At 37.8% G+C, this 19,848-nt stretch overlaps 1 protein-coding gene across 2 annotated transcripts in view; it reads right to left on the bottom strand.

Annotated features, from left to right (window-relative positions):
• The window catches only part of macrod2 (mono-ADP ribosylhydrolase 2), a 561,583-nt gene that overhangs the window by 11,193 nt on the left and 530,542 nt on the right, over nucleotides 1-19,848 (bottom strand). The window contains exons 15-17 of one of the 2 annotated variants that reach the window (XM_084093700.1): nucleotides 17,186-17,278; nucleotides 14,426-14,500; nucleotides 2,512-2,565 (exon numbers count right to left, since the gene is read on the bottom strand). In XM_084093700.1, coding sequence (XP_083949826.1) covers nucleotides 2,512-2,565; nucleotides 14,426-14,500; nucleotides 17,186-17,278 — 222 coding nt within the window. The remainder of the gene's footprint in view (nucleotides 1-2,511; nucleotides 2,566-14,425; nucleotides 14,501-17,185; nucleotides 17,279-19,848) is intronic. The other variant, XM_084093701.1, reaches the window with a different exon arrangement.

The following is a 19,848-nucleotide window of genomic DNA, read 5'->3' as shown; positions in this document are numbered from 1 at the left end:
AGAAGTACCTGATATCTCACTTTAGGTAAAGAAGCTCAGGGTGGTCTTCAAGCTGTGCATTCATCATCTAACATGTAAAATACTGTATTCTTCAAGTGAATAGCCACATTTTAGACCAAAGTACGTCTTTTGTAACGTTTTGTGCGAGTTAACGGTAGAGTTCAGCTCATCATTTAAACATAATTCCAGGTCTATTCATACGCAACAACGGCGGGCAACCTTTTCAAAGAGCCAGACCATAAGAGCTAATGAAGTGCTAAATGTGGAGAGCAAACTTCATTTTCATATGTAAATATTCAAAGGTTGCTGGGCGAGGGCAGGCATATTTTCTCTGGAACAACACTGAGGAGAGGAAGAGAAAGAGAAAAGCATTCTGGGAGGCACTTGATTGTGTGGGGCTTTTTTTTCTCTGTTGCGTCGCTGTGTGATGGTGAAGCTTCAAACAATTAGAAGCAATTAAAAGGTATTGAGTCGAAACAAACCCGGTGGGGAGGGCTTCAGTGTAAATACCACAGATCTTTTTCATGCACGTTCCTCTGTGAAAAGCCAAGTGGTTCCTCTCATCTGTATTCCACCCTCTCAAAGCAAAGAGTGAGAAATACGAGGAAGGGTTTCTACAGAGCCAAGTAGCATTGTATTGCTGGCCGCATTTGCCTAAAGTTACAAGATGTGCTTTGACGAGCTGCCATTGTAAAAAGAAGAGGTCCTCTATAGGTCTGAAAGGCTTCCAGTTCTCTCGGGCCAAGAAGGCCATGCTTGGAAAAACAAAAAAACCTTTTAAAAGATGTGAAAAGAGAACATGGGGTCGTTTGGTTTAAGGGTCACATTGAAAGCGCTGAGGAGAATTGAGCAGGGAGGTTTGTGGCAGATAAGTAAAGTACATTAAGCAGTAAAGGGAGGGGAACGGCAGCCTTTTTTTAATGCATCACTTGTCTATTTAAAAACCATACGATAAAATCATAATGTAACATGAGTCTAAAGTGTGTTTTCAGAGCTGAAAGCAATAGTTCACCCAAAGATTAAAATCCTGTCATAATTTACTCATTTACTTCTTTCATCAATGGAAATTTTGTGTAGTGCACTGGTTGCTAATTTCCATGCAACTAAATGGGGACTATAGAAAAGTTGGTCTATACAACCTGTACGCTTTTTTTCCAAGTCGTCTGAAGCTATATAATAGTTTTGTGGGACAACATTTTTGGATTTGTTATTCACTGATAATCTTCCCACACCAATGAGCTATATCTTTGAGTCAGTGCGTTGTAGTCTAGAACCAGATTAGTCTGTTAATAAATGAATCAGTCAGACTGGTTTGTGAACCGGAACAACCAATTAACTGAATTGACTCAAATTAAACATCATCCCATAAACTGACTTAAATATCAGTCTGTTCATCACACAAACCAATCAAATATCTTTAGAGCATGATCAAAAAATATTTTTTTTGGGAGAGAACTATATGTTTAATAATGTGTTTAAGAAGTTAGAGTGCAAGTACAACTTTCTCTTTGTTTTACTCTTCTCTGCTTCAAATTATATGGGAATGACTACACATGATTCAAAACCATAAAACTCACACACAAAAAAGGAAAAACAACAATAAATGTGAAGGAAGTAAGAAAAATAGGGCATCCCCTTTGCCATGACCTTAAGAGCAACTAAACGCGGCTGTCAAAGGTAGCAGGGCTTGTTGTGAAAACTTATCGAGTGACTTAGCATAATGTGTGGACTGCTTTTGAACCTGACCCACCGCGTGTTCCTGGGCATGAGGTTATATTCGCCAGCAAAAGAAAATAGGATGCATGAGCACCTTTAGACCTTGCTGGGGAAAGATGTGAGAATATAGAAAGCAAAGTCCTTCACATTCAAACACACTAACGATATATAGAAATATTAAATCACTCAAAGGAAACAGTTTTCAGTTTTTTAACTAATCCATATTATATGTAATCCATATTTACCCCATGCACTACTGTTCAGAAGTTTGGGGTTGGTATGACTTTCTAATGTTTTTGAAAGAAGTATTTTATGCTCACAAAGACTGCATTTGCTTGATCAAAAATACAGTAAAAACTGTAATATTGTGAAATATTACAATTTAAAGTAACCGTTTTCTATTTTAATATATTTTAAAATGTAATTTATTACATTTTCAGAATCATTACTCCAGTCTTCAGTGTCACATGATTCTTCAGAAATCATTATAATATGCTGATTTTGCTCAAGAAACATTTATTATTATCAATGTTGAAAATGTGATGAATAAAAAGTTAACTTATTGGAAACAAAACAGAACAGTCTCTACTGTCACTTTTGATCAATTTAATGCATCCATGCTGAATAAAAGTATTAATTTCCTTCAACAACAAAAAAAACGTACATGTAAAAATATGTTTTCCTTCTCATTGACGTAAAAAATGATGGGTTTTAATCATGGGCTTTTACTTATCCGAGTTAACACATTTGAGGTGCTTTGAGGTATATAACACAAAAAAGGTTGGGAAACCATACCATGAACCTCCATGGGATCCGCAGGCTCCTGACTGGTGTCTGTCTTTGTTGAGTCTATTGACACAGAGAAGAGAAACAGAGAATATTCTGAACATGACGGTCATTATAACAGAAAAGAGGTTAGACCACCTTCCAAAGAAGCAATGCTATCAGCAGAACCAGTTTTCAAAGTGACTGTCACATAGTTTCCTGTTCCTGCCAAACTGTCAGTGGCTTTACTTCTCTCACTATTTTCTTTTGTTTAATATGCATTAAAGCGTCCAAATTCAATGTGACTTCTTAATGGATTTTGTACACCTTTGCACAGTCTGAGAGGGAGAGAGATGAGTGAGAGGGACAAAATGAATAGGCATGAGCAAAACAAAACTGCCATTATCAAATATAAGCTCTGCAGCCTGTGCCACAGCAACTCTTCACTTTCGCTGTGATTTAGCCTGCCTCCACATTCTTCGCTCACTCCGTCTGGAGGGCTGTGGGAGGGACGAGCTCGCTGATCAAAAGAAGATCTTCAAAGCCACAGTGTGAGAGCCATGCTCCTTCCAGCTTATTTGAGTAGGACTCCTCTTCTCCTGCATTCCCCCTGCTTTGATGCTAACAGGGTTGTGGGCCATAGGTGACTGCATAATGGAAAGCGCGCACAATGCATTCTGGGTGCTCTGCTGGGGCACAAATGACAGTCAGATCAGGTGTGTTTGAAGTCCAGGGTCCATCAGCAGATGGTTGTGTTCGCTGAAGTGGGTTCATGATGGTCATATGTGTGTGTGAAATCATACAACAGTGGCGCCTCAGCCCGGAAGCTGTTACATGGCTCGGTTTCTATAAAGCCTGTCTTCTAACAACACGCTGAAAAAATAGCAGAACCAATTCAAAACACACTATTGTGCTCATTAACATATCATTTCAGAATGTCAGATTTTCAAAATATGGACTGTTTTCATGTGTTTTTGTTAACAGTTTGTTCTGGTTCTCAAATCTGATTGGCTAAAAGCCTTTTCCAGCCATGCAATATTCTACCAGTACCACCATGGAAACGTTAATCATAGATTATTAATCTATTTCTTGTTCCTGAGCAAATCGATTTGGCTAAGGGCAGAGGTACGTTTCATAACTTTATTTATAATTCATAATTTTTATTTAACTGAAATCATGTACTATAACTATAGCGCTGCTTTTGTACTTTTGACGGAAGTGTTTGCTTGTGTTTATTTCCTATTGTACAAAGTAGGAAATCTAAGCGCCATTAGATGGCAGTAAAGACGGTCTTTATGAGTCAGTAGCAAAGTTTTTTTTATATATATATTGAAGGGAACTGAAACAAGGATGTTGTTTTTACTTTAAACAACACATTATAAGACGCAACTTACAAATGCATGACTAGCGTTGTCATGGGAAATCCCCCCTAACTGTTAAAAGGTCAATGTTCTTCAGCAGGCATTCAAACTAATTTTGCGATTATGAATATAATATTGACCATGCAAGTAATGCACTCGGTTAGTCGATATCCCTCTCACAATACTCTACTCTCCATAATACAATAAGCTTCAATGAAGCAACTTCAATGTTCCTTCATTGCTAGTTCTAAAGTGAAGTTTTAGAATTAGTAACGGAGGCTTGGGCTCAACTGTTAAACTGTCAACTTGAGATTTGAATCCATGGCGGAAGGAAGTAGTTCCGCACAAAAGAGGGAATAAAGAGGAACTTTTTTTAAAGACACTCCGTTGTTTTTTATTTATTTACTCACTTGTGCCCTCGAACTGCTGTACAAACGCAATATCACACTCGTAGCCGCACAACAAGCCACTAAGCTACAGCTCCGGGGAGGCTACAATCGCACAAACTAACCCAGATGATGTACAAAACACATGGCCGCTAAAGTGCATGTTGTACTTGTCTTTGTGTTATTCATTCTGCCCTGCTCCAAAGCAAAGTGCGAGGACAGTTTTGGGGCAGGATGAAGACAAACTGCAAGAATATTTGCATTTATGCAGAAAATTTGGCTAATACCAGGCTCTTTCAAAGATTGTTGCCATATACGAGCCCAGGGCAATAGCTAATTGTGCTGTGATAAGCCCTAGCCACGGGCTGACAGAAGCTCTCTGAGCTTTGCCTTCACCTCCACAATCTCCCCTGGCACACAAACAGAACAAGGGAAGTCGCATTTAAACAGCCAATTAAAAAGGCAGTTGCCTCCACCTGTCTCTCCACCATGTAAAGCCTCTATGGATGGCGGATCAGAGGAGCTGCTCAACAGGGGTGCATCCAAAGGAAAGTCACAATGGAGAGAAGAAGTGTGACCTCGCTCAACTCATTCTACTAGAAACAGATTACTCGAGTGGTCAATGTCTCCCATTTCACACAAAAGGAAGACCACACTTGGGAGAGTAGTGCTGTCCATGCAATAAATTACTTATAATTTGCTACATAATAATGCTGAATTTGCTACTGTACATAAAAAAAAAAGCTACATAAAACATATCTGAAGCTAAAGACACACCACTTTTTCATAATAACTCCAAATAATATACAATAGTTTAAAAAATATATATAAATTGTAAAATAATAATGATTTTTTTATTTGTTTCTTCTACTTCTGCTCTAGCTTGTGTGCTAAACTAGCTTATACATGAAACCTGGCATTGTGAACTGCAAATATCATTGACTTGTATGACAAACTTGTATGCACGCTTAATAAACAAACTACAGCTAGTTCAAAACACAGCAGCTCGAGTTCTTACCAGAACCAGGAAGTATGACCATATTAGCCCGGTTCTGTCAACACTGCATTGGCTGCATTGGCCGATTAAACATCGCATAAATTTTAAAATATTGCTGATTACTTACAAAGCACTAAATGGTTTAGCTCCGCAGTATTTAAGCGAGCTCTTAACGCATTATAGTCCTTCACGTCTATTGCGATCTCAAAATTCCGGCCAGTTAATAATACCTAGAATATCAAAATTGACTGCTGGCGGTAGATCCTTTTCCTATTTAGCACCAAAACTTTGGAACAGTCTTCCTAACATTGTCCGGGAAGCAGACACACTCTGTCAGTTCAAAGCTAGACTAAAAACACATCTCTTTGACCTAGCATACACATAACACATTATAGACTTCTATAATTCCATATTAGGCTGCATAGATTAGGTCAGCCGGAACCGGGAACACTTCCCATAAATCCTGATGTACTCGTTACATCATAAGAAGAATGGCATCTACGCTAATTTTAGTGTCTTTATTTATTTATCCCGAGGTTTTCCCGCAGCCTGCCGGATCCAGGCCGTATCCAGATCTGACGAAGGACCTTCGCCTGGACCCGATGTCAACGCAGTGCTGAAGTGCCAACTAGTCTCTCCCTATGGAGGATCCCTTTACCACTCTACAGATAAAGCGTTGTCGAGAAAATTCGTTTCGCGTACCTACCCCGAAGTGACAAAATAAAATAAAATTCTGTATAAAAATTTATAAGGAAAGACCAGTACTTTGTTTAGGCTTGGTTTGTAGGGAATTACAAACCTGCGCACATATATTCAAACGCACATAACTATAGAACCAATTCTTAATGCGCATGTGAGCGTTTATCACAGGTTCGCGTTTAAAGTCTGTGTAGAGAGAATGGTGTCGTCTTAGCGGCCCCTAATTTAATAACTAATGATCGTTGCGACGGAAGCGAGTCAATCAAAACTAACTTTAGCTGGAAAATAACTTTATTAAAGAACCACTATAAAGCCAAAACAATCTCTATTACCTTAAATTATAAGTTTATCTCTGTAAAGCTGCTTTGAAACAATCTACATTGTTAAAAGCGCTATATAAATGAGGATGACAAACTGCATAAACTGCTAATGCATTGAAGCTTAGGGTACAATCTTTAAAACATATTTACATTCTGGCACAAAAAAAATGTTTTTATTTTATTTTTTATGAATGAATGAATGAAAAATTAGTGTGACAGCATTAAATGTGAGTAGACAAAGTCGAGCCAAATACAAAATAAAAGAAATACTAGAATACACAGCAATTAATAAGTGAGACAAAACAATATAATCTAACTATCTATTTACATTATTATATTTTTTTGTTATCATATTATTTTAAATTATTATTGTAATCATAAACACTGGTTTTGTAGCGCATTAAAAATAAAATAATTTTACCAATTGTTGCAATTTGTTATTCTTCCAGTTATTTACTATAGCGGCTAATGAATCGGAAGTGCCCGCACATTCACAGAAAAAAAGCTTACTTCCGCGTCGCTACATAAAGTAAATAAAAAGAAGAATTAGTTATTAATTTACATGAACTGTCCAAACAAACGGATTAAACAGAATTAATCTGACTTGCAAAAGAATGTAACAAATCCTGTAATGCTTTGTCGCACTACACTGCCACTAAGTGGAAAAGGCAGATCATTACTGGAAAAGCTGCACTTTTATAAAAGCTTTGTCACGCTGCTGAAAAATAAATATAGCTGCCGGGGACAAGACTGGGGGAAAATGAGAATAGGCCACTAACTCAAACAATGTAAAAAATGGTGTCTGACGATGACTAAATGTTAGAAGTTGGCAAAATTGCTTTCCTTTGTTGTTCGGTGGGTTTTACTGAACTGAGAATCTAGAAATGTGCAGGGCTTCAACACAAGCAACAGATGGCCACAGAGGATATTGTTGGGTTTCTGCCTCAAGGCCACATTCACCAGGAGTTTACCATTCACCATTCACACATGACGCCATCCTAGTCGCTCGCAGCCTCGAAAACTTGGCCGCAATCAATAGTTAATACTCAAGGAACAAAAACCCAGCAGATCCAAACCCGGGCAAAGTTACATGGAGATTCCTGTGGGTGTAGCTTGAAGAAGTAAACAAATAAATAAGTGAGCATAGCACTTAAATAAACAATGACTTCTTTTGATGATTTCCTAAGTGAATAGAAATTATTTTTGGAGAGGCAAAAGAATGGGTACGAGAATGGGTGTCGTGTGATCTCACTACGGAGGATGTGAGATAGGAAATTATGAATATTAACTGATATCCAAGAGTTAAGCTGGCAAACTACTCCATTTTAGCCTCACCATGACATCAGACAGAAAACAAAGGGTTGGAGAGAGTAAAAGAACAAGTTAAAAAAAAGTGTCCAAAATGAAACAAATCTGAACTGTCTTCTTCTCACTGAAGACTGATTGCCCACTGTGCTTGAGAACGAGAGACAACGGGAGCGAAAGCACGTTCTGCCTCTCTTTCCATTTTGTCGCCTCTCAAGTTTTTATCCTCACACAACACTGGCTTCATTGATTCTAAGATGTGAAACAAACTTCACTAACTGTTGGTATATGAAAATCAAACATTTAGCAGCAAATAAAGCAACTCTTTATAATGAGCTCCATAAATAATAACTCTTCCACTTCAATGGAACAGATATATGAAGGTTACTCTATCCAGTGTGAAGCATTTGCATTCACGTTTGTGATAGGGATACCACAGTACAAATTTTGCTTGATATGAAAATGTCTCAATTTGAAATGAAAGATTGAGATACAATTTTTTTGTGTGTGTATATAACAGACACAAATAAGGAGGGAAAACAATACATCTGCACAGTACAAATTTTGCTTGATATGAAAATGTCTCAATTTGAAATGAAAGATTTAGATACAATTTTTATTTTTTGTATATAACAGACACAAATAAGGAGGAAAAACAATACATCTGCAGTTACAAGCAGAAAACACTGAAACAAAAAGCACCAGAATGGTACAATCAATAAAAGAGTGCCCTTGAAGTGCTGATTACAGCATTAGTTGTACTAAGTATATTTCAATACTGTTTATGGTGCTTAAGCATCATTATTTTACAACCAAAAAAAAAACTAAAAACGTACCAAGCAAACTTGCCTAACCAAATGCGATAAACATGGTTGGTAATTGGGTTCATTAATTTGTACTGATTATTACTACAAACTATAAATATAATTAACTATAAAACATACACTTTAAGTGAGCAACATGACAAAGATGAACTAGAATTTTCTCAATGTAATAAAAATAACTTATCTACTGTTATATGTAGATAAGAGACTTAGGCTGCGTCCGAAATCACACACTATCGGTACTTATTTCAATAAGTAATTACTTCACGACAGCTAAAAATTAACGTTCTATATAGTATGAATGTGTGTAGTTAGAGTGTAATCTGGATGAACTACATTCGCCATGTTATCATAATCACGTGACCTACCAGCGTCAATTGCGTCGCGTCACTGCCATTCACAAATCCTCTCCCGTGGCCTCATGGGATAGTAAAGTGTCCATCTCATGCACACTTCAGAATCTCGGTTCAACCGGGTACTTTATGCCTACTCTTTTATAAGTACTGTGAATTCGGACATACTTCTTTTGTCACATACCGTTTTTCGCCAACTATATAGTAGGGAAGTATGCGATTTCGTATGCTGCCTTATTGTGTATATTATATTATACCATGGTCTGTCTGAATACTCAATTCTTGGCTTGAAGGTGTGCAATAAAACCATTTAATGCACAGGTAGTTCCAAATCTGTTTCTATATTAATGCGCTGTTTTCATTGAAGCGCGCACACACATACGTCACTCATACACAGAGAGCGGAGATCACGCTTTGCGCACACAGAAACATTCAGAAGCAGAGAAACTTATCAACGCTGCCCAGCGACTTTAAATAATAAAATAGCTTCGCTACCAACTGAATCACTACATTATATTTCTCTTTACATTATATTTCAAAAAACATTCAGGAGCAGAGAAACTTATCAACGCTGCCCAGCGACTTTTAGTAATAAAATAGCTTCACTACCTACTGAATCACTACATTATATTTCTCATTCTTCTTAATAGTGAGAGACGTTGAACTCAAATAAATGCTATAATTCATTCATTCATTCATTCATTCACATAAATGTAATCTTACCACACTACTTTATCTCTGTGTCTGATTCAAAGCAGGGAGAATGTGAGATCTAACGAGCCATAACTGACGAAAATAACCGTAAATGTTACCCTTCCGGTCAAATATTGAGCTGCAAACCTCCATGTTGTGCATTAAAATTGTTTAATGCACAGCTAGCTGTGGATTATCCCTTACTTATAATAGGCAAAATAAGGCATAATGAATTATATTCAATAATATATCACAATTTGAATATTTTTTTTTTAACATGATGTAAATCACAACTTTATCAACCGATACACCAGCACATATCTTGTTTGTGGCCTTACAGCTTGCTCTACACATAAAACTCAAAACTCTCTTTCTGCCAGGAGTCCTAAGCAGACGCAAGCATCTGACACGGCAAGGGATTCTTAAGCTTTCCAAAAACAACATTACACCGATCTAAGATCCACCTGTTCTCCAACCATCATGTGCGATAGTCTGTGGTCGATTCACATTATCACTGCAATATCAGATTTAATCAGGCAAAATAAATCTTGCGACTTTCAAGATGCAATCAAAAAATGACATGCAGAAACAGGCCAAACCTCGGTTTGATGTGAGCGAAAACCCCCACCTTCATCAGGCAGACTGTGAGAGATGAGGAGACAAACTCTGATTGGATTCAGAGCCACTGAGGCTCAGCAGCCGTCGCAGTAAATCTCACCTGCATGCGGGCGAAGAGGCGATATCGACTCCCACCGCAGGAGCCCAATACACCACGGCACAAAAAAAACACCCTCCATTAGCAAAGCCAGACTTATTCATAGGTGCCTTCAGGCTAAGAGAAATTTATTTCATTTATGAATATTTCACAAAATCATCAAATCAGTCGTACAGGACTTGTTCAGGGGAAAAGCATGTGAACAAGTTGGACGTGAAAAAGTACACAAGTCTAGGTACTTGAGCAAACAATTTTATGTTTTTAATATTGATGCAGACTTTCTAAACAAGCCTTTCGAGCTGAGGGCTTCTTATTTGTGGGACTTGTTTCCATGTAAGTCACTGATTTAGTAGATGCTTTTATTCAGAGCCAATGCTAACAAGTGCAACCATTAGACTTTACAAGTTACACAAGCGACACACCTGCATAAAATTGGCAGCAGTGCCCTAATGACCATGTGCCAACAGCGTTCAGAAACACTCAGCTGAGGTGTTATGGAAGGCTGTTTTGTGTGTGAATGTGAGCGTGTGTTTGTTAAAAGCACCGTATGGTGAGGTGACGAGCTTGGCTTTATCCTCTTAAATATGTTGTATCGATCTCATCTTCTCCGTGTTTAACATCTGGTACTGGCGTATTTGTGTAAGTGTGTGTGTGTGTGTGTGTTTGTGCGTGTATTAGTCTGTCGCTTGTGCCTAAATGGGAAACGTTACCCATTATCTGTGTACATAACACTTTAATCAAGTTTTGTGTGCACAAATAGTGGGCATAATTGAATGAATGTGTGAACACGTGGCAAACACACCGTTGTCTATACACAGTCCGGTTATGCATAACTGCTTTGTATAAAGACATAAAGTTACACTTTCAATTACCATGAACATAGTACAAACACCTTTTTTTTTTTTTTTTTTTTTTTTTTCAACAAATGAAAGAAAATCTTTATTTTCCATTTATTTTTCTAAGAGATCTTTTTGCAAACATGTTACCAAAATTTGTATAAATACCATATAAACCCTGATTTTCTGGAAATAAATATTAAATAACATATTAAATAATGAATACATACAGTGAGGAAAATAAGTATTTGAACACCCTGCTATTTTGCAAGTTCTCCCACTTGGAAATCATGGAGGGGTCTGAAATTGTCATCGTAGGTGCATGTCCACTGTGAGAGACATAATCAAAAAAAAAAAAAAAAAAAAAAATCCAGAAATCACAATGTATGATTTTTTAACTATTTATTTGTATGATACAGCTGCAAATAAGTATTTGAACACCTGTCTATCAGCTAGAATTCTGACCCTCAAAGACCTGTTAGTCTGCCTTTAAAATGTCCACCTCCACTCCATTTATTATCCTAAATTAGATGCACCTGTTTGAGGTCGTTAGCTGCATAAAGACACCTGTCCACCCCATACAATCAGTAAGAATCCAACTACTAACATGGCCAAGACCAAAGAGCTGTCCAAAGACACTAGAGACAAAATTGTACACCTCCACAAGGCTGGAAAGGGCTACGGGGAAATTGCCAAGCAGCTTGGTAAAAAAAGGTCCACTGTTGGAGCAATCATTAGAAAATGGAAGAAGCTAAACATGACTGTCAATCTCCCTCGGACTGGGGCTCCATGCAAGATCTCACCTTGTGAGGTCTCAATGATCCTAAGAAAGGTGAGAAATCAGCCCAGAACTACACAGGAGGAGCTGGTCAATGACCTGAAAAGAGCTGGGACCACCGTTTCCAAGGTTACTGTTGGTAATATACTAAGACGTCATGGTTTGAAATCATGCATGGTACGGAAGGTTCCCCTGCTTAAACCAGCACATGTCAAGGCCCGTCTTAAGTTTGCCAATGACCATTTGGATGATCCAGAGGAGTCATGGGAGAAAGTCATGTGGTCAGATGAGACCAAAATAGAACTTTTTGGTCATAATTCCACTAAACGTGTTTGGAGGAAGAAGAATGATGAGTACCATCCCAAGAACACCATCCCTACTGTGAAGCATGCAGGGGTGGTAAAAGTACTCAAAAGTTATACTCAAGTAAAAGTAGATATACATAAATAAAAAATGACTCCAGTAAAAGTAGAAAGTCCTCCATTCAAACATCACTTGAGTAAAAGTACAAAAGTATCCGATTTAAAAAATACTTAAGTACCGAAAGTAAAAAGTAAATATTCAAAATTAAAATATAAATGTAAATATAAATAATTAAGCAGATTGTTTTGGGAGTGATATGCAATGTTTTAATTGAACAAATGATGTGATTAGATACTGCAATTAAGAATTTGTTAGATTTGCAATCAAGAGACAATGAAGCACCTTAACGCAGTAGCCTATAGGGGTTGAACTTGCAATAGACATGTTCCATATAACGTTAGTCAATATGAAATCACTTAGCTAACAATAGTAACATCATTAACGTCAACTCACCTAAATATGTTTTCTCAGATTTGAGAGTGAAGTTTTGAATGCTGAAATTGCATTCACCCGTGGCAGGCAAAGAAGACATTTCAGCCGATAAGAATCTCCCTTGACTTCAGTGAATTCGACTATTTCCATGAGATATGGCCATGGGTGATCCTTATCGGGAATCTCGGGATCATTGTTGGCAGCAATAGCTGCAGCTTCATCTGTTTCATCAGTCATCTTCCACTTCGCAATGGCAAACTAACTGACTGCTGCGTGAGCATAGGCTATGCCGGCAAAGAGCTCAAAAGAAAACCAAGTTTTTCATTGGTTTGGAAAGCCAGTGTAATAAATACTTGGGAGTGGGCATGGGGAAATGTATTGGAGTAAAAAGTAAACTTTGTCTTTAATATTGTAGTGGAGTAAGAGTGAAAGTAGATGCAAATAAATCATACTCAAGTAAAGTACAGATCCCCGAAAAAAATACTTAAGTAAAGTAACGAAGTATTTTTACTTCGTTACTTACCACCACTGGAAGCATGGGGGTGGTAGCATCATGCTTTGGGGGTGTTTTTCTGCACATGGGACAGGGCGACTGCACTGTATTAAGGAGAGGATGACCGGGGCCATGTATTGCAAGATTTTGGGGAACAACCTCCTTCCCTCAGTTAGAGCATTGAAGATGGGTCGAGGCTGGGTCTTCCAACATGACAATGACCCGAAGCACACAGCCAGGATAACCAAGGAGTGGCTCTGTAAGAAGCATATCAAGGCTCTGGCATGGCCTAGCCAGTCTCCAGACCTAAACCCAATAGAGAATCTTTGGAGGGAGCTCAAACTCCGTGTTTCTCAGCGACAGCCCAGAAACCTGACTGATCTAGAGAAGATCTGTGTGGAGGAGTGGGCCAAAATCCCTCCTGCAGTGTGTGCAAACCTGGTGAAAAACTACAGGAAACGTTTGACCTCTGTAATTGCAAACAAAGGCTACTGTACCAAATATTAACATTGATTTTCAGGTGTTCAAATACTTATTTGCAGCTGTATCATACAAATAAATAGTTAAAAAATCATACATTGTGATTTCTGGATTTTTTTTTTTTAGATTATGTCTCTCACAGTGGACATGCACCTACGATGACAATTTCAGACCCCTCCATGATTTCAAAGTGGGAGAATAGCAGGGTGTTCAAATACTTATTTTCCTCACTGTATATAATATATAAGTAAGCTTCACTTCACTCGCTCTACATTATCCCACTTATTACATGGCTACCTACCAAATAAATCAATAATTTGACACAAAATATTGATTTAAAAAGGAGTTTATTGATTTAAAAATGATTGTATTGCTTCCGCTAAAGAAAATAGTCCGTTCCGTCTCTACGGTTAGAATCCTGCGTCCATAGCAATGCTCTGTTTTTCATGGCAACGGTGTTTTATACTTAGCAGCGGTCTGTTATCAAGAAATAACAGACCGCATTCTACATTAGAATTCAACCAAGCCATGTAATAATAAATTATAATATATATATATATAAAATAGTGATATATTATCGATGTAATATTTATAATACATTAATATATAAATGTAATAAATGGAAAAATAAATAAATAAAAATAATCCTTTTAAATATATATTTAGTTTTAATTAAACTTAATTTAAATTAATCTGTCTCACAGCATGGGGTAGTTTGGGACCAATATACTTTCAATTAATGAAAGAAATATATAAGAACCATATTTGAGATATAATATTACATTTATACATTATAGTTTATGAAACAAATCTAATAGTTCTTACAACGAAAAACATGTAATTTGGCCTCTAAAGCTTTAAATGTGCCATGTACTTTACTCTCCCTTTCTTTAATGATACTGGTCTTACCTTCCATCAGTTTTCCCGCTTCATCAGTTTGGCCTGTCAGCATCTTCTTTCCTGGGCTATCCTCTTTCTCTTCCCCTTGACAGAACCAGACAGATTAACATATTAACGGATAAAAAAAAAACAATACTAATCCAATAACATTGTCCTTTCCGACTTGCTCACTTCTCAAAAAGCTCCATTCATAATTCATCCAGTTCAGAATTACCGTCCCTTTATTTCCTCATTCAGATCCGGCAGCCGGTGAGATTACAGTTATCATTTTTAATAATGGGGCTCTGAGACAAATTTGAAGCCCTGCCCTCGAGAGTGAGAGGAGAACGGCCTCATCTGAGGCTGAGTAATCGATCAAGGAAATGGCAAAAGGAGAGAGCGGGCCTTGATGATGCTCATCTGTTGCCACACACACACACACACACGCACGCACGCACACGCACACACACACACACACAGCATATTTACTATCTGCCAAATGCAGGAGAAGTGAATTAGACTACTTGATCTCCTGTATGAAACTTGGAACATTAAGGACATGACAGCTGTTTCTTGCCCTCTCGTACTGCCTCAAATGACTGACAGCTTTTTGACAGCGTATGCCTGTGAGAAAACACTACACTGTGTGTTTGTTTTCAGCTTTAAGTTGTCTGCGTTTAATAAGGCTGTGGTCGCAGATAGCAGGCTTGTATTAAGACGTCAGCACTTTGTATGTTTGGCGAGTTTTAAAAAAAAAACGGTTAAACACACAAAATGTCACATTTTAAAACCTGTAATGGCTTTACTAATAGGATTTTCATGACAAATTGAGAGATTAGGAAATTCCTTGGCATCCAAGTTGCAAATCAGCCATTCCAGCGGACTCTTTTCAGAACATTTAATATTTCACCACGCATATGAAGTGCATAGAGAACAATCAATCAATACACAATCAAAGAAAATAAAAATACAAATAAAAACAGGAAGAAGGAAAAATTGGCTGTCACATCTTTGATGACAAGAATAGAGCTTTCCAAGCTCTCAAATCCTTTATAGGAAGCCAGTAATGACTTTGGAGGGCTGCTGAATGTCATTATGAATGCAATTACATTAGATAACAAAAGTTCACAGCAAACTGCATTTAAGAAAGACTTCACTTCAAGCATTTTTTTTTTTCAACAAAATTCAAAGCCGAGACGTATTTGGACAATTTCCGGATTCCAGACTTCCTGGAAAATGTAAAAAATATTAATGTGATGAACTATACCAGTAGTTTCTCTTATTTTTTTCTTTTCTTTAAATAAAGACCATCAGGTTAAAAGCCAAGTCAATTTCTGAGAAAATGGAGAATTTTGAGAATTTGTTTGCAGACGCCACAAGATTTAATATTTTGTATCTAATGACCTTCATTTTAATGGCCTAAGTGTGCAAATAAGTTTTAGGCTGTACTGCACTGCTTTTCTCATAAACATAATTCCTTCATAAAGTGAACGAATCACACTCAGTCCATTAGAATTCACTGATAGACTCTTGTCATTATGAACTAAGGCTGCGTTCACACTGCAGGGCTTAATGCTCAATTCCGATTTTTTGAAAAAATTAGATTTTTTTGCAAGGCCGTTCACATTTCCAATTAAATGCGACCTTTTGTGATCTCCTGTGTGAACGTGAAATGACCCAGAAGTGACCCGCATGCGCAGAAGAGTACTCAACGGTCAACGACGTCACTTGTTGTTTGCGGAAGTAGCTAAACTTCAACTAACTGTGATTCTCACACACACACGAGCGCGCGCAGCGACCGTTACACAAGAGCCAGACAGCAGCCGCTGACCTATCTAATATCAGCACAAATAAGTTAACATAACGTTAGTCATATATAATGATGGTGGCCGTGGGCTTTTATTTATTTTTTTAATTAACGGGCTCGTCGAGGTCGACCCGTTTGGCAGATTTACCTCAGCTCGACGAATATGCAGTCCGTTTTCAAACCGACGACTACTTCAACGCAGAATTATGACGTTTTTCGCGTATCAGTGACGTGCGGGTCGGATACATGCGACCTGGCCGTTCAGACTGAAGTCGCATTTCAAAAGATCGGATATGTATCGGATTTGGGACCACATACCCAAGTGGCCTGGGTCGCATTTGAAAAGATCGGATCTGTGTCGTTCAGACTGTCATGAAAAGATCAGATACAGCTCGCATAGGGGCAAAAAAATCGGAATTAGGTCGTTTCAGCCTGCAGTGTGAACGTAGCCTAATTTACCAACTCCTCAGCTTTCCTTTGATCAGTGTCGTTATGGTTATCAAGTCGCACATGCCAGAAAACTTTCCGCATCTAATTAAACTTTCACTTTAACTTAAATTTCACTTGTAACTATCTATAAATCATTACTGGCCTTATCAGTGAGAGGAATAACCAGATTCACAATATAAAAACCTTAGGCAATGTGGTAGAAGTGTATCAGATACAATATTGGAGCCATTATTAAGATGCACAACTATCAGATTTTACCGGTCACACTAATTATTATATATAGATGTTTCGATTATCAACTTTTAATTCAGTGTTTACACTTTTCAGAGGAATCAAACTACATACCGCTAATTTATAATCATCCCCTGCTATTAAGCTGGATAATATAAAGTATTATACCATAAAATATATGCATCACCTTTAACTCACCATAGTTTTTTTTTTTTTTTGTCTTATAAATCTAAGCTCTTTTTTTTCTGTAATTCTTCTTTATTCTGTGGGAAAAACAGTGTGTAAATTATGTGCAATCTCACCTGCAACTTGTGGATCATCTCCCTTGACTTCTTTCTTCTTCTCTTTTTCCGCCTCGGGTTCAGGTTTCTTCTTTGCTGTTGGACTCACCTCCACTAAAAGATAAACACATAAATAACATGTACCAGGGAAATATATGCAGACAAGTCAATATCAGTAAAAATGAGAACATAACAGAGTCTGCAACAAAAGCTTTGAACAATATCACAGAGTATTGAATTATTTATATGGGGTAATGCATCATGGGTTATTACTAACAAACTCAATGTGTCCTACTTCCAGTTGAACACATTCTTGAACAAATATTGTCAGAAGAATGATTGTTTTACCAATTATTATCAAAACATTTGCTGGATTTCTGTTATTAGCATTCTGCCATCATGCCTCCTTATTACACATTTTAAAGGTGGCATGTTGTACTTACTGTAACGATTCTGAACTGTAAAAAGCCTTCACGTGATTGCAGAACTTGTAATGTAAACTCGTAATTTTCTAAGAGCTACAACTTGTACCATGTGGCCGCTGTACCACCTGACCACTGCAGATTTAAGATCGATCGGTGTACGACATCAAAGTACAGCAACAGCGATTCGAAATCTTACTGAGCTTTATTTACAGTAATTCCGAAAATAGTGCAACACGATAATAGTGCAACATTATATTTGATTGACATCTTTACAGTGAGAAACCAAGTCAATGTGGAAACTGAATGCAACTGTTCAGTCCTTCACCCTCTCTCTCATTCAAGGAATTGCTGTAGGCGTTTAATTGATCAGGGATGGCAGAAAAAACTCTCAGCATCTGGGAGACGGAGAACCTTTCTCTGGTACTCCACTGGATGCAGCAGATGCTCTTCTGTGTGTGTTTTGTGAATTTGTATGTATGGCATTGATCATGGCTTAAACCTCTGATTAGTCATGTCCTTTCAGGTGCACTCAGGGTTTGAACATGAGAATGTGAGTGTATGATCGGTGTCTGTGTGTGAGTTACTTAAAGGGGTGGTTGATTATGATTTCGCTTTTCTAACTTTAGTTTGTGTGTAATGTTGCTGTTTGAGCATAAACAACATCTGTTATGAAGCTCAAAGTTCAAAGCAAAGGGATATATTTGCTTTAAAGAAATCACTTTTTAAGGACTACAACAAACGGCTGGTTGGGACTACACGACATTCCTCCCGGGTTAGTGACATCACTAACCCTAAAATTTACATAAACCCGCCCCCGGAACACAATTTATAGATTATCATGACAGAATATGCTAATCAATGAAGATAACTACACATAAGATACATAAATTCATCAACCAACCATTCAGAAATGTCCTGTTGCTTCTACATGTTGACACTTCTTGAGTCTCTCCATCATTGTCTGCAGGGGCGGAGTGGCAATCGGGAGAGTTGGGACTTTTCCCGGTGGGCCGGTAGTGTTTTGAGGCCGCGAGGGCCGGTCTGATAATAGTTAACGACGTTATACATTGCGAGTTATATTAGCAACAGAATCTGGCGGCTTGATGTGCGGCCGCTTCCCGCTGGTCAAACTGTGCAGCCTCTCTGCTCAACACAGTAGCTATATAAAAGTGCTCAACCCGTTCGGCAGGTCCAACCATGTCTAGGATTTTCAAAAACATAGGGGGATCAGTGAGCGGCCCCTCCCCAAATGGCATAGCCTGTCAGGCCGGCGTTTGATGTAAAAAGCCGCCGAACACCTCTTTTTCCTCGTCACGTTTTGGAAGTCTAATGTCCGTGTGAGTGAGTTAAATGATGGAAAGGCAAAAAAGAAAACTGAAAGGTGGCGGCATGGGCGGCGAGAAAGACCAAAGCACCCCGATAGCACCCCCAAAAATAATTTACTACTTTGTTATGATTTTAGTATCATAATGATTAATAAATGCACGCACAATTATCCGTGAACTTGATTTGAACAAATGCCTTTCAACTTATGTGTGCAAAATTCAGAATTAAATGAATGTGCAGCAATTTGTACAAATAGAGAATCTGTAGGCCTACTATACTGTTGTAGCCATTAAATAAGCACATTTAGTTTCATATTTGTTAAAATATTATAATGTTATTTTTTTCCATCTAAAAAGTGAACAGCACGAGTAAGATAGGATGCGTAATATATCGAGAGACATGGAGCGGGTCAGACATGATTTTGACCACTTCATTAAGTTTTGTTTTGTAGAAAGTCTTTCTTTAAAGTGAATTTCGTTTTGTATAAATTGTATATTAATTTTAATAAATTTTTCATCAACCAATTGCCTGGATTTAATAAATAAGAAGCAAAGCAGACAATATAATCATGGAGGCGCGGTCACTTGCATTGCACATTAACTGGAGCGCATCTCATCCTAACTTAACGAAACTCAGTGTGTGCCTCACAGAGAAATACATCAAATACACAAAGCTTGAAATGTCTTTAAACGAAATAATTCAAAACTAAAAGAAAAAGGCTACTCTCTGAATATGTAATCCATTATGTGCATTTCTCTCTATAGGCGCGTTCACTACGGATACGGCGATCGTCAAGTTCACCTTTGCAGTCGACACTGTCAGAAAACACTAGTTTATTAATAAAAATCAATGCACGGCACGCGTCACCGGATTTACAAATACACATCTTGCTTGTTGCACGCACATATTATGTCGAAATAACGAGATATTATG

Source organism: Abramis brama (genome assembly GCF_963993115.1).
Source record: "Abramis brama genome assembly, chromosome: 19".
NCBI lineage: Eukaryota > Metazoa > Chordata > Actinopteri > Cypriniformes > Leuciscidae > Abramis > Abramis brama.
This window is presented reverse-complemented; position numbering and strand designations above follow the sequence as displayed.